Consider the following 14527-nt stretch of genomic DNA (forward strand, 5'->3'; position numbering starts at 1 on the left):
TCACTTTTCGGGTTTTCTGTGCCTTTTCTGTTTTTCTGTTTGCCATTTTCATTTCTGTCCCTTCTCTCACTCATCGGGCCATCTTGTGTCACCTTTTGTTCCGTATCGAGCAGGTCTAATTGCGCAATTATATGCCCATCCTTCCCATAATCCCTCCGCTGTAGGGCCTCTGGAGCTGGCCAACGCTCTGGCGGCCTGTTGCCTGTCCTCCAGGCTGTCCTCGCAGCACCGTCAGTGGGCGGCGCAGCAGCTGGTTCGCACGCTGGCCGCCCACGACCGGGACAACAACAAGAACAGACCGCAGACCTTCGCCGACATGGCTGGGGACCTGCGCAAGTGCTCCTTCATCAAGCTAGAGGCTCACCAGAGCAGAGTGAGTCATTACAGGATTAGGAATGATTCCCTAGCTTGGTTATAAACTGTTTGGGGTTAAATAAAATCGATGTATTTCCCTTAGGTCATCACATGTGGGTGGTGCAGTAAGAAAGGCCTGTTGGCGACGAGTGGCAATGATGGGACAGTCAGGATGTGGAACGTCACCAAGAACCAGTACACCCTCCAGCAGACCTGCATCTTCAATAAGGAGTAAGGCTTTCTCAAATACTACCGTCTCTTGTTCTTACTCCTGATACTTTGAAGTGTAAATGAACAGTGCAAGAATCAATATTTTTGCATAAAAAATACATTTCTAGCGACATTTTGTAGCAAAATCAATATTCTTAGATGGAATCAGAGCAGACTGGGCTCTGGTTTCAGACAGAGGGTGAAAAGAGGTGCTGCAGCACAGGCAGTATGAGAAAAATAAAGAGCTTTTTGAACATTAAAGCATGGAGACATGTCACAGTAGAGACATAACATATATGAACCTGAAAACTTGCATAATAGGGCTCCTTTAAAAAAGACCACACAGAGCTAATAAAAAGTACATGTTGGGCATACAGTACATTAAAATGAATGCTAACTGCCAAACACTTTGCCCATGAAAACTTTACGAGGTGTTATTATGTTTAAATATTTCCCATTAACAACTATGAGGTGATGTTCTATTCTTTGACTTTAATTTTTACTGCAGCTCAAAGCTCACTTGTCATTGGTGTTTATTCTGTTTTCTCTCATCAGTGACGGCTCAGAGGAGGGCATGTCAGGTTTAGGATCTCCCAGCGACCCTTGCATGTCTCCTCTGGCATGGAGCGTCACTGGAAAGTATCTGGCTTCTGCCATGGACAAAATGGTCAACATCTGGCAAGTTAATGGTAAGAATGCTCCTTCGGGGTAATTGCTCTGTTTTAATTTAATTATACGATATGTTAACGATACGCTCCATTTGAGTTTAATGAGGGAAACTGATTGTAAAATGGTGTGGCCCAGCTTTTTCAGTGCTGTGTGAGGTCAGCGGAATATGAATGAGACGGCATTAAGATTTTATAGTTCCCATTAAAAGTAGATGCTCTGAATGTGCTCCAATGATCACGTCCTTTACACACACACACACACACACACACACACACACACACACACACACACACACACACACACACACACACACACACACACACACACACACACACACACACACACACATACACATACACATACACATACACATACACACACACCCTGCAGCCTGAACCATCTGTCCTCACACTTTCAATCGCCTCGAGGATGAACGTCCAAAAATCACTCTTATTCGCCTAAGCACATGTTCTCTCTTAAAATGTAGCTGTGTCTGTGCATTATCATTTAACTGTGGGCATTGTTGTGCAATTCCCATTATTAAAAAAACAAATGGGTGGCAGGTAGCACAGTCTGTCGGGACTTGGCTTGGGGAACGGAGGATCCCTGTGTCAAAGCCCAGAAGGCACCTAGTTTGAAAAGGAGCCATTTTTCTTCTGGGCACTTCTGAACACCAGGACCCTGTACAATATAATAAATAATAATAATACGTTTATTTATTATAGCACCTTTCACAGAAATAGATTTCACAAAGTGCTTCACAAGTAAGAACAAAAGTTAAAATTAAGACCACAGAAACATGAATACAATAACCACATGAGGCATACATTTAAGGTCAACATAAAAAATGTCTATAGGGAGAGAGTTCCACAGTGTTGGAGCCACCACCTGAAAGGCACGGTCACCTTTAGTTTTTAGACGAGACCGTGGGACAGCCAGTAGGCCCTGGTCTGAAGACGTAAGTGACCTACTGCGATGTAAGGATGGAGAAGGTCACATATATACTCCAGTGCATTTCCACGCAGGGCTCTACATGTAATAACTGCTAATATGCATGTTAATTAACAACTAGTTGATGGTGAATTTGTGTACCTTAATATAAAGTGTTACCTATTTTTGAAAAACAGTATAATAGTGGACCTTAAAAGATCATTTCATAAAACTAACATTGGACGTGATAACAAAGTTGTCAGCCAATGGGGAGTAGTGGATGTGATAGGAATTAAATTATAATGAAACAAATAAGCATATATATGTAGTGCCATTCTTTGCTTTAATTGTGTTTAGGTAGGAGAGTAGAAATGATTTCTGTTTCACACACTTATATTTAAATGTGTGCGTTGTGCAGCTTCTAAAATCAATTCTAAAACGAGTTGGGAGCCAATGTAAGGATTTAAAAATTGGTGTAATGTGTGTCATCCTGCTGGACCTGGTTAACAGCCTGGCAGCAGCATTCTGGACCATTTGTAGGCGGTTTAGAGATGACTTGTTGAGACATGTGAATATGGAGTTACAATAATCCAGCCGGGATGATATAAAATCATGAATGATCATTTCAAGCTGCGCTAATGACACAACAGACTTTGCAATATTTCTGAGATAGAAAAAGCATGTACGGGTCAGTGATTTAACATGCTGATCAAAATGCATTGCCTGATCGAATGTCTCACCAAGATTTCGTAGATTGGACCGAACAGCTGAGGAAAGGGACCCTATACTCTTTGCAACTTTCGGAGCTATCCTGTCTGACGCAATGATGAGAACCTCTGTTTTGTCTGCATTAAGCTGCAAGAAGTTGTTAGACATCCAGTCCTTAATGGTATTTAGACAGTTGCTGCCACAATAGCTGCCTACTGCTCCTAGAACCAGGGTTGGTTAAGAGCAGGGACTACATTTCACTGTGTGCAATGCTCTGTAGATATAGAAATGTGTGACGATTAAAACGATTAAATTTCATGCTTTATGAGGTGTGCCCCCTCCTGTAGTGTGTTATATAGGTATTTGTGCATGTAAATGGCCTGCAAAGTCTAAAATCCCAAAGTTCCCTCCAGAGGGAGTTTCTCTCTCACACCCACACACCCACACACCCCCACAACCACCCCATGCCACAAACGCCTCCATTGGATTCCTTTGTTTACTTCCGTAACATAGTGACATCACTAAATAACACTCGCCCTTTTATTGGCTTGCGCACCAACACATTGTACGTGATAGGCTAAGGGGCAGGACATCTAAGCGGTTAACCAATCACAACAGAGCAGAATAGCTAACCAATAATGCACCTTTTTGAGCATTAAAGCATGTAAACATGTCACAGTACAGACACTAAATAAAAATGGGGAAATTAGCATAATATGTCCTCCTTAAAGTAGGAACTCATTCGGATCCTTCAATTTCATTTCTCATTAAATTATTAACTTTGTTATTAAAAATGTTAAGTGGACCTATCATGCTATATTTGAACAATATATTGTAGGGCCATACCTATATAAAGTATATAAATATAGTTTTTTTTTCAAAATACCAAACAGATCCTGCATTTTAGCCATGCCTCATTTCGCTCTATTTGATCTTTCCAGCCCTGTTTTTGCAGGGGGCTGATTCTGTGAGCTGCAGCTGACCACGCCCCCCTGCAGGAGAGGGGATCGTGCTCTGAACAGCTGCTGGGCTGTCAGAAGAGGGGGAGAAAAAGAGATCTCCGTCCTCCGTGTTTTATTCTTATATTATTATATAGAGTCGTTATTCATTTGTTTTAAAGCTCAATAAATAACAAAGAAGACCTTTGACCGGCACTTTTCTAATTTTGTCCGGAAGATTTAAACTTTAACGGACATCTTGACCGGCGAAAGAAACTGAAACTGAAACTCTGCCGCACGGTCCCCTTGTTCCTTGGAAGAGGCGGAGAGGTGGGTGTTTGTCATCTGCTGGTGGACTAACCGGAGAGAATTACAGTGCTTGCCTCGACGGGGAGGGATTGCATTGAATTAAAGCAGCAGGAGCAAACGCTTGCCTCGGGGAGGGAGAAAAAGAGCCACAGCGGAGAATAAACAGAAGGGCAACCATGGTTACCATATGCGCGGGAAGTCTTCTTCGCTGCTTTTGTGGCAGACTACAGCGCCACTTACAGGCCTGGCATATGTACTACAGCGTCTCCAGCGCTTTCGAGCGGCAATGGCCGGCCGTGGCCCAACCCCACATTCCCCTGATAGGTGGAGAGTTGGCCATATAGGCGGAGCTCCTTGCTCCTGACGTCAGAGAAATTTCAAATCTGTATCAGATCCGTTGCAGCCCCGTTTTTAGAGATTTGGGTATGGAGGAAAAGAGAGAGGGTTGTGTTTTCTGACACTTGGTGAGTTCCCTGGAACACCGGGGACACATATTCATGTATAAAAGACGTACAAAAGTGCATTTTGCATGATAGGTCCCCTTTAAGGCTCAAGCTTTTTTGTTCCCTTTTAATAACGGCCTCCATTTTTTTAATAAAATGACCGGGGTGATAGCTCCTCACTAACTGTGACCTCTCCTCTAAGGTGGTAAGGGCATTTTGGATGTGCAGCCTCACTGGGTATCGGCGTTGGCTTGGCCTGAAGAGGAAGCAGAGTCTTTGTGGTGTGGGGAACCAAAGGACATGCTGCTGGTGGGACGAATGGACGGGTCTCTGGGCCTCATCGAGGTGCTGGACACCTCCAGCATGCACCGCACCGAGCTGGAGCACTGCTACAGGAAGGATGGTAGGGAAAGGGACCTTTTTAATAAGGGCTACATCTATGTATTTTTCTGGGAATGTTTTTGACTAAGACAGTCTAAAGGACAGATTGTCAGAAGTGTAAAACTGCATCTGTTAAAGTGAGTTTTTTCCCTCCCTCAGTGGCAGTGATGCACATTGCCTGGTACAGTGAGGACAAGCCTTTCGCTGTGGGCTACGCAGATGGCAAGCTGCTGATAGGATCCAAAGAGCCCTTAGAAAAAGGAGCCATCGTAGTCATTGATGCACACAAGGTAAACTATTTCGACTTATTTCTACTCTTTCTTGAAATTCCCCTCAGGACTGACTCCTCTGCATGTTGTTTTCACAGGAGTCGATCACCAGCATGAAGTGGAGTCCCACGGGTCAGATCCTGCTGACCTGTGCCAAAGAGGAGACGGTGAAGCTGTGGGCCAGTCCGGACCCTCACTCTGACTCCGAATCAGGTTCTGGTTGGCGCTGCCTGCAGAGTCTGAGACACCCCTCCCCTGTTAATGGTGTGGCCTGGTGCAGCCTGCTGGGGCGTGGCCCAAAGACCCTCAACATGTTAGCCATGTAGGTTGTCTACAAAAACTTGATTACACTCACTGATTGAATGAATGGTTATGAGGTGTCTCTTCACATCCTACACTTATGTTGCCATCATCCTTTAAATGAGTTCCTTAAAAATGTCTGTCTACCGTTTTGTCTTTGATAATGTGACAATATTGCTGTCTGTCACAAGAAGGTATAGAGTCATTATGAGCAGAAAATGGGCAATATTCTCAAAAGCTCTTTTATGTGCTAGATGTGATGTAAAGTAACTAAGTACATTTACTTAAAGGTGGGGTAGGTAAGTTTGAGAAACCGGCTCGAGATACACTTTTTGTTATATTCCATGGAATGCTCTTAACATCCCGATAGCAATGAATATCTTAAGTGCTTTGACAAAAAATCCATAAAAAAATGTCATCTGTGGAAGCCGTAGTACTGTAAAAAGCACGACCAATCATTTTAGCCGGCCCGGCTAAAATAACTGGATGGCCTACCTGCCTGTCAGCCTTCCATCTGTGCACAAACTTATCTCGTGCCCCCATTGGTCATGTGCGCGTTCGTGTGTGTTGGAGGAGGGGCTCTATAAGGAAGTGGCAGATTTTCTCCGGTTGTGTATTTTCAAATTCTAGCGATCTCGAGCTGGTTTCTCCAAAATTACCTACCCCACCTTTAAGTATTGTACTTGGGTACAGTTTTGAGGAACTTTCCTTTTATTGCTTGTTTCAATTTGAATCTGAATGGGCTTCTCCTCCACTACATCATTAATGATCTGATATCAAATCTTAATACGAGTTACTTTAAAAAAAAAATTACGTTTTTCTTACAGCTATAGCCGTAATATGCTGCAGTGCATCGGTAATAATATTCATATAATATCATTAACTACCAACTGTTATACCTCTGAATTGGACCATTCTGCTGCAACAAAAAATACTTTGAGTTGAACACTTTCAATGAACTTTGCTGTTAATACTTTAATAAATAAGTAAGAACCTTGAATACAGTACTTTAACTTGGGTATTTTGGTGTTGCTTATTTTACTTCATTCAATGATCTGAGTACCTACTCCAAATATGGATTTAACTGTATCGGCTTATTTACAACAATAACTGGCCCATTTGAAATGTTTTTAATAAGTTGCATTCTCAAGGAAACATTTTCATTCTCATCTGTGGTATCCTTTTTAACACATGGATGATATATTTACATGAAATACTATTTATTGTGGTTGTGTTGGTTTTAATGTGTCTCTGTGTATTTTCAGATGCTGCCAGAATGGCCTGGTCTCAGTCTGGACTGTTCCTCAAAACATCTGCAATTACCCAGAATCCGTTTCCTCTGAGTCAGAGGGATGGTGGGAGAATGAAGCAAAACCCAGATTCATGGTACATATTCATAAATAATAACCTGAGATGATATTTTTCTTTTATTCATTTGCAATACTACTTTTGTAATGGAGGCAAGCTTATTTATTCCTGTACGTTTGATGAAGGATTGAGGGAATTTTGTCTTGGCTTCTTGATATTTCTGACACCTGTTTTATCTCTTCACACAAACATAGAGTCGTAGGAGAAAAGAAGCTGCATTCTTCCACTCACCTGCTGTCACTGTGTTGCAGTCTTCCCGGTGGTCAGGTAAAGGTGCAACGTGTGTTTTCCAGCTGAAGGGCCACATCACCCCGGTGAGAACGCTGGCCTTCAGCCCCTGATGGTCTGGCTCTGGCATCTGGAGGAGTGGGAGGCCTTATGAACATCTGGTCCCTGAGGGTAAGATACAAACAGAAATGCAAATACTGCAGGTAAAAGTCGTATGCATTGAAGAACACATTATTTAATTCAAATTCATCTTACTGTCTAACTGGTCCATCTTGTGTTTGTGTGTCTAACAGGACGGCTCAGTGCTCCAGTCAGTAGTAGCCGGTTCAGGTGCAATCCAAAATATAGTCTGGATCCCAGATGTAGGTGTTGCTGTCTGCTCCAACAGGTCAAAGGTACGTCGTCTTAGCCTGATGTGTATTTTTCCATGTTTCTACCGGCATCACTAAATCTTTATTTTCTCTCTGGTCTGATTAATTCCAGGATGTGCTGGTTGTGAACTGCTCCAAAGACTTCATGGTATCCAACCATGTGCTGGCCACTTGCCGCACCGCCCTGAAGAAGCAGGGCGTGGTCGGCCTCAGCATGGCGCCCTGCATGAGGGCCTTCCTGGAGAGACTGCCTGTCATGCTGCAGGAGCAGTACGCCTACGAGAAGGTACAGTATAGAAACAGTTTTGAATGTATAGCCTCACAACATTTAATACATTATAGTATTTAATAATCTAGATATGTACAAGACAAAACACAGTTTGAACTTTTTTTTAGCACAAAGGTTTTCTAGATAGCTAGATCTAAGTAATTCAAAGCATTTCTATGTTATTATTACTCCTTCATCTTTTACCGTAAGCATGCAATAATGGCCCATTTCTCAAAATCTTTGAAAGTACAACCATATTGTATAATTACACTACATCCAGCTAATGGCAGCTTTTTAACCTACTGTAAATAACAACATCCCTCCAGCCTCCCCAGCCCTGTGTAATGGTAACCTGATAATACACCTGTTATATTACTTAGTCAACAATGAACATCTAACACACTGTAGCCCATGTTAATAATTAACATGGTCTTTTATCACGTCAGCCAGCAGATGGTGGCAGTGGAAAGTCTATTATCATGTTACCTGATCATTATATAGTCATGGCAGTGGTGATAGCAAAACATTTATTTATCAGTATGTTTAACACAGTTGAGTTTTTAGAAGCGGTTTGAATGTTGGGAGATATTATTTTCCCAATATACACAACATTAAGAAGCCCAATGCCTAGATGCTGGTCTTTTTAACACATATATTCTATGTATGAATATAAACGTAATTTTGAGTGAAATCGAGGCAGAAATGGTCACATTGTAATGCTGCAGCTCTTGTATGTAATTATATTGTTTTTGATACTTAAAATAATCCAAGCCAACTCTTGAGGCCTGATTCCAAATCAAGTTAACATCTGTATGACAATACTAAATTAACTTATTTTGTAAAGTTTATTATTAAATGTTTTACAGAACTATTTGAAACAGCTTGTGTCATTACAATCACAAACAGCGTTGCACATGTTCAGGCAGGGCAGTTGGTGAAGTCAGGACCAGTGCAGACTTCCTATTGGAGGGTTTAATACCACACTTCCACTCCCCACTAGCTGGTTTATCACGGCACTAAATGCGGCGGACCGTTGACGCAAACGCAAATTGAGTGGAAATGTTCAGGCAGAGGGCGCGGATTGGAATTGGTCCCGAGTGTGAAAGCAGAGAGTGAGCTGCAGGAATGATGACATGTGGTGCTGCTCTTTATGGCCTCGCCTGCTGTTTAAATGGAGCACCATGCTGCTTTCTGTCGTGTTCTGTCTCTATTTAGCTCTACGCTGAGGAAGCAGGCCCTTTTTGATTATAGGAATGATACATAAAAGTTAAAAATAATACATACAAACAAAACAAAGGAAGATGACTTTGCCTGAAATTACTTTAAAGCACCTTAGTGTTATTTTAGTTTATTATTGCCATTTTTGCTAATGTTTCCTTCTTATTTCCTCCCCCAGCCCCACGTTTTATGTGGGGAGCAGCTCGTTCACAGCGCCTACATGCAGTGCCTGGCCTCCCTGGCTGTGGGTCTCCACCTGGACCTGCTCCTGTGTCGCCCCCCTGTGCCTCCTAGCTTCCGCCACTGCCCCCCAGAGTCCGGCACCGCAGTCTGGTCTGCCAGCGAGTGGGCCTGGTTAGAATGCTTCTCTACAACCGTCAAGGCAGCAGAGGCCCTCGCTCGAGGAGCCACCTTCTCTGAGTCCTTCTCTGTTCCCGACATGGAGCCTGTGCCCAAAGATGAGATGACTCTGCTTATGGTGAGGGAGGGGGCTGCTGATTTTCCTAATGTAATTAACACCTACTGGTGCGTGTAATAACTGTGTTTGCACTCTGTTTTTCCAGGACAACAGTAAATGGGCGCATGGGGTGGATGAACAGATCATGTCCTGGGCCACCTCCAGACCAGAGGTAATTCAGACTGAGACCCAGATTAGCTGTAATAAGTGGTTTGTCTGGTCTGTTCTCCTCAGACTCAGCTGGTTATAACTGCTTATGTCACGTTTTGCCTGGTTGTTGATCTTTTTCATACATGTGTTTGCAGGACTGGCACCTTGGGGGGAAGTGTGATGTGTATCTGTGGGGCGCAGGGCGACACGGCCAGCTGGCAGAGGCCGGCAGAAACATCCTGGTTCCGACCAACGCCCCGTCCTTCTCTCAGGCACAACAGGTAAACATATGTCATGTCTTTATAAACCACACCAGCCTGTTGCTTGTCATCACATCCAGTTACATCACAGTAAAGGATGTCTAATCTATGTAGAAGATTATTTGTGCAAAATGAAAACCCTTGGGTCAAAAGTGTGATTTTTTATATTGTGCTTTATAAATAAGAGTGTTGGTTTACTATACAATTTGGCACTATTAGTTGCATATGTTTGCCTCAAAGGAATACTTCACCCACAAAAAGGTAATCTGAATATCTATTACTCACCGGGTTTTACCTTGACTTTGTTTTTCTTGCATGCACTCAGGGTCAAATAAGAAACAAAAAAATAGAAAATGATTGATCATTTTAAGTACATTAAGAAAAACTGTACTATGATTGTATCAAAACATCTGTTTACAAACTTTAGCATAACCCAAGACTCTTTAATCCACGCAAATGATCACTATTCCATAAACCTTAATATTTAAAAGAGTTAATGTGTCCAAAGTGTTTTAAACTCGAGGCTAATAAAGGTAAGGTAAGTGAGGAATAATTTGTTAACAAATGGTTATTTTGACGATGAAGTATTATTTTAAAGTAAAGTAGTATCATCAAATAAAGTCCATTATACATATCGGATCTTGTTGTTTAGGACTAGAGAGAAAAGGTTGACCAAAGTACTATCACTGTTTTATTTCCTGTATCTGTTTCCTCTTCAAACCTTTGCTCCTTCAGGTGGTATGTGGTCAGAACTGCACCTTTGTGATCCAGCCTAACGGGACGGTGTTGGCCTGTGGGGAGGGCAGCTACGGCCGCCTGGGGCAGGGCAACTCTGACGACCTGCATGTCCTCACCGTCATCTCAGCTCTGCAAGGTGAAGCGGCAATACCTCTTGTTTCTTATCACACATGCTGTTAGATGCATGTCACCGAAATGCTGATTCATAATTGTTTGTGTGTTTGAAAATAAGATGTGCTCACGTGTCCTCTTCAGTGTGCGAAAAAGCACACGTCCCACCGTCCGGGACGTGTTATTTACAATATCTGTTCTATTCTGGACATGTGTAAGCGTGCAAGCGTCTTTGAGTTGTAGAAAAGCGCTAGGCCTATAGGCTATAAATATAATGTATTATTATTATTATTATTAGGCCTATGTGTTGGACATGTGTGGTTGGACTCTGTCTCACAGGCAGGTTGCAGTGTAACATCAGAGGAGACTGGGCCAATTGTACATTCTCAAACTGCACCACTTAGAACTAACTAAACAATGCAGACATTATTTTTATATAATTGTATTCAATAACCGTAAGAAATTAAACAGTATGAAGTGATTTGTAAATAGGAATACAGATTTGACTTAATGTTTTCATAAATATATTTTTCTCCCAGTTTGTCATGGGACTTATTTTTACCCTCTCAAAGAACCGGAATCGAGAACCGAAAATAACCGGAATCGAAAAGCAGAACCGGAATCGTTAAAATCCAAACGATACCCAACCCTATGTGTGATGCAGTAAAATCTTACCGCTCACTTACGTTAGCTGTGTCGTAAAAACCGTGGGAAAATGTAAAATACGATGGTGAAGAAGAAGATTCCAGTGGCCCTCAATTTGTGTCCATTCTGGACAAGTGAAAAATGTATTCAGACAAGTAAATTGTCAAACTCACTTGTCCTAAAAACTTTTTCTCACACTGCTCTTGGGGTTTGATAACATATAATCAAATCTAAATCCTTTTGAATCACTAATTGAATCTAATAATGTATAACAAAATGTATAAACAACTAAGGCTCAAAACATATAATCAGATTTGATTTGAGAAAGTTTTGAATTGAATTAATTTTCACTACCTTTAACCTGAAAGTGTTGATTCAAAATGGACCTGACACATCACTAGCTTACTTGAAACATACTCATTGCACTGATAAGAGGGGAGAATCCAATGAGGGATACCTAGATTGATTGAATGCTTTAGGAAAACCTACTAATTTGTTAATAGTTAGTAGTTTTGTAGCTACCTACTGCCTTCCGTTACCTCCGTCCTGACTGGTCATCTCTTTGCCCCTTAGGTTTTGTTGTGACTCAGCTGGTGACGTCCTGTGGCAGTGACGGTCACTCCATGGCTCTGACTGAGAGCGGGGAGGTGTTCAGCTGGGGGGACGGGGACTACGGTAAACTGGGCCACGGGAACAGCGACCGCCAGCGCAGACCGAGACAGATCGAAGCTCTGCAAGGAGAGGAGGTGGTGCAGGTCAGTGCTCAGGAACTCATCCAGTCAGTAAAAAGGGATTTGATTCTGTTCTGGGAAAAGACTATGTCTCATGTACTTAATAGTAATATATCACTTTGGCACTTGCAGTCACAATCTTCCTTTCTTTGCTCTCTTTGCCCTTTAGATGTCCTGTGGGTTCAAACATTCGGCAGTGGTGACCGCTGATGGAAAGCTTTTCACATTTGGTAATGGGGATTACGGGAGACTGGGTTTGGGGAACACCTCCAACAAGAAGCTACCAGAGAAGGTCACCGCTCTGGAGGGCTACCAAGTCGGACAGGTGGGAAAGAACATTGAGAGATGACCATGGAGAGATGATGAGATGTATTTAATTAAATAGATTTGACTATTTTCTACAAGATGCTGAGTTTTTAATGGTTAACAAATATGATTGATTACATCTCAGCGTTAAATTGCCTTGCGTTCGCTCCTCAGGTGGCTTGCGGTTTAAACCACACTTTAGTCGTCTCTGCTGATGGAATGATGGTTTGGGCGTTTGGTGACGGAGACTACGGTAAACTGGGACTTGGCAATTCCACAGCCAAGTCCTCACCTCAGGTAAAAGCTGTGATTCTGTGAGGCCTGCTGTTTCTAGTGAACACTCAACACTTGATGTTTCACCTCTGAAGTCGTGAAATTCAGTCCTTTTTGACTGAATTAATGAATGCTTATTTTGAATTTGTGATTTCTCAGAAAGTGGACGTGTTGTGTGGAATCGGCATCAATAAAGTGGCCTGTGGAACACAGTTCTCAGTTGCTCTAACCAAAGATGGCAACGTTTACACATTTGGCCAAGGTACGTTATGGTTTGATGCTTTTTTTCCTAACAAACTTAATTTAAATGATTAGATCTGAAGTGATTACCAAATGTTGAATTGTTTTGGATGTGATTATTTTAAGATTTTTGTCGGCATACAAAAATCTCTAAAATGAAAAAATACTACTAATCGAGTAGCTTTGGTTATTTTTTTCCTATTCATATACCCTCAATATATACATTTTTTGCAGTCAACCGCAAGTGCAATATTTTCACAATTCATGTTAAGACCCTTTTCTTTTATTAACATGTTATTATTATTTTTTTTTTGTTTTCCTCCCCTGATTGCAGACCGCCTCATTGGCTTACCAGAAGGCCGGGCCAGGAACCACAACCGGCCCCAGCAGGTTCCGGCCCTGGCAGGGATCCACATCCAGGAAGTGGCCGTCGGAGCCGAACACACTCTGGTGCTCTCCTCAACCGGAGATGTTTACACCTGGGGCAGCAACTCGGAGGGACAGGTAAACTGCTGAAACACACACACACTAGCCGCGTTCACACCGCAGTACTTTTCCCACTTTAGTTCCGATATAGTTCCGAAATGTCGCGTTCACACCAAAAAGAGCCGGAACTAAAATGAGTTCATGAGAACCTTTTTACCCCCTTTTCCGTCCCTGCTAGAGAGCAGGGACTTTCGTGGGAGAAAAAGGTTCCTATTTCTGATTGGCTGGGCGGAATGCAAACCACGCCCCGTAAAACTCCCAAAAAGTTTTGTGAAGCCGCCATTTTATTATCCTCGCATTAGCATTATTAGCATTAGCATTAGCCCAGCGCAGAAACGAAGAGAGACTAACTTATGGCAACACAAAAGAAAACATGGGAGCGGTGGACTTCCGGCCGGGGACTTCGGGTGGCAGTATACGCTGTGAAGTTGTTTGCGGTCTGCCAGTAAACCCAAAGCAGAAGAAGAAGAAGTGACGTCAGCGGCTTCATTTGCCTGATCCTTCCCCCGGAACTTATTCCGGTGTGAACGCGATCTGTACTTAGTTCATGAGAACTCTTTAGTTCTCATGAACTAAGTTCTCATGAACCTTTGTGGGAAAAGTACTGCGGTGTGAATGCGCCTATTGAAAATAGAAAATTGTCATGATGCAATTATTAACTTCACAGCAAGCGTGTCCTCTGGATTAAGGAGTTCTTGGCATTCAGTTAGAAATTGAGCACCATATATATATATATATATATATATATATATTTCACCACTCTTTTGTGCTTTTAAAGATATGTTTTAAATAGTTTTCTATCATAGTTGATACTAGATAATGATATAAAAACGTCTTCAGTCAATCAGTATTTTATTCTTTTTGAGAGACCTTTTAATCACATTTCACAGTTCTCATTCCCAGATGGAGTTCACTCACTTGAGTTTTCACACAATTTCTTTGACTGTAAATTATTCACATCAATTTGGTTGATATTTTGCTTCCAATTGTTAATTTAAGTAATTGTTTACGTTTGTGTAGCTGGGCCTGGGCCACACCAACCATGTCAGAGAACCCACAATGGCCACAGCGGTGCAGGGCAAGAACGTCCACCAGATCTCTGCCGGACGCTGCCACAGCGCTGCCTGGACGGCTCCCTCTGTGCCGCCTCGAGCACCAGGTTAGAC

The 14527-nt window shown here is 42.4% G+C and overlaps 1 protein-coding gene across 1 annotated transcript in view; it reads left to right on the top strand.

The window, feature by feature from the left end:
- The window catches only part of herc1 (HECT and RLD domain containing E3 ubiquitin protein ligase family member 1), a 76722-nt gene that overhangs the window by 52145 nt on the left and 10050 nt on the right, over nt 1–14527 (top strand). Inside the window, 21 exon segments of the mRNA XM_034117430.1 lie at nt 165–373; nt 458–585; nt 1120–1253; nt 4764–4964; nt 5102–5232; nt 5310–5533; nt 6777–6897; nt 7131–7211; nt 7213–7278; nt 7401–7502; nt 7591–7764; nt 9143–9442; nt 9528–9593; nt 9727–9852; nt 10567–10705; nt 11899–12080; nt 12226–12381; nt 12537–12659; nt 12795–12897; nt 13210–13379; nt 14382–14520. Coding sequence (XP_033973321.1) covers nt 165–373; nt 458–585; nt 1120–1253; nt 4764–4964; nt 5102–5232; nt 5310–5533; nt 6777–6897; nt 7131–7211; nt 7213–7278; nt 7401–7502; nt 7591–7764; nt 9143–9442; nt 9528–9593; nt 9727–9852; nt 10567–10705; nt 11899–12080; nt 12226–12381; nt 12537–12659; nt 12795–12897; nt 13210–13379; nt 14382–14520 — 3075 coding nt within the window.

The sequence above is a fragment of the Trematomus bernacchii genome, unplaced genomic scaffold (genome assembly GCF_902827165.1).
Source record: "Trematomus bernacchii unplaced genomic scaffold, fTreBer1.1, whole genome shotgun sequence".
Lineage (NCBI taxonomy): Eukaryota > Metazoa > Chordata > Actinopteri > Perciformes > Nototheniidae > Trematomus > Trematomus bernacchii.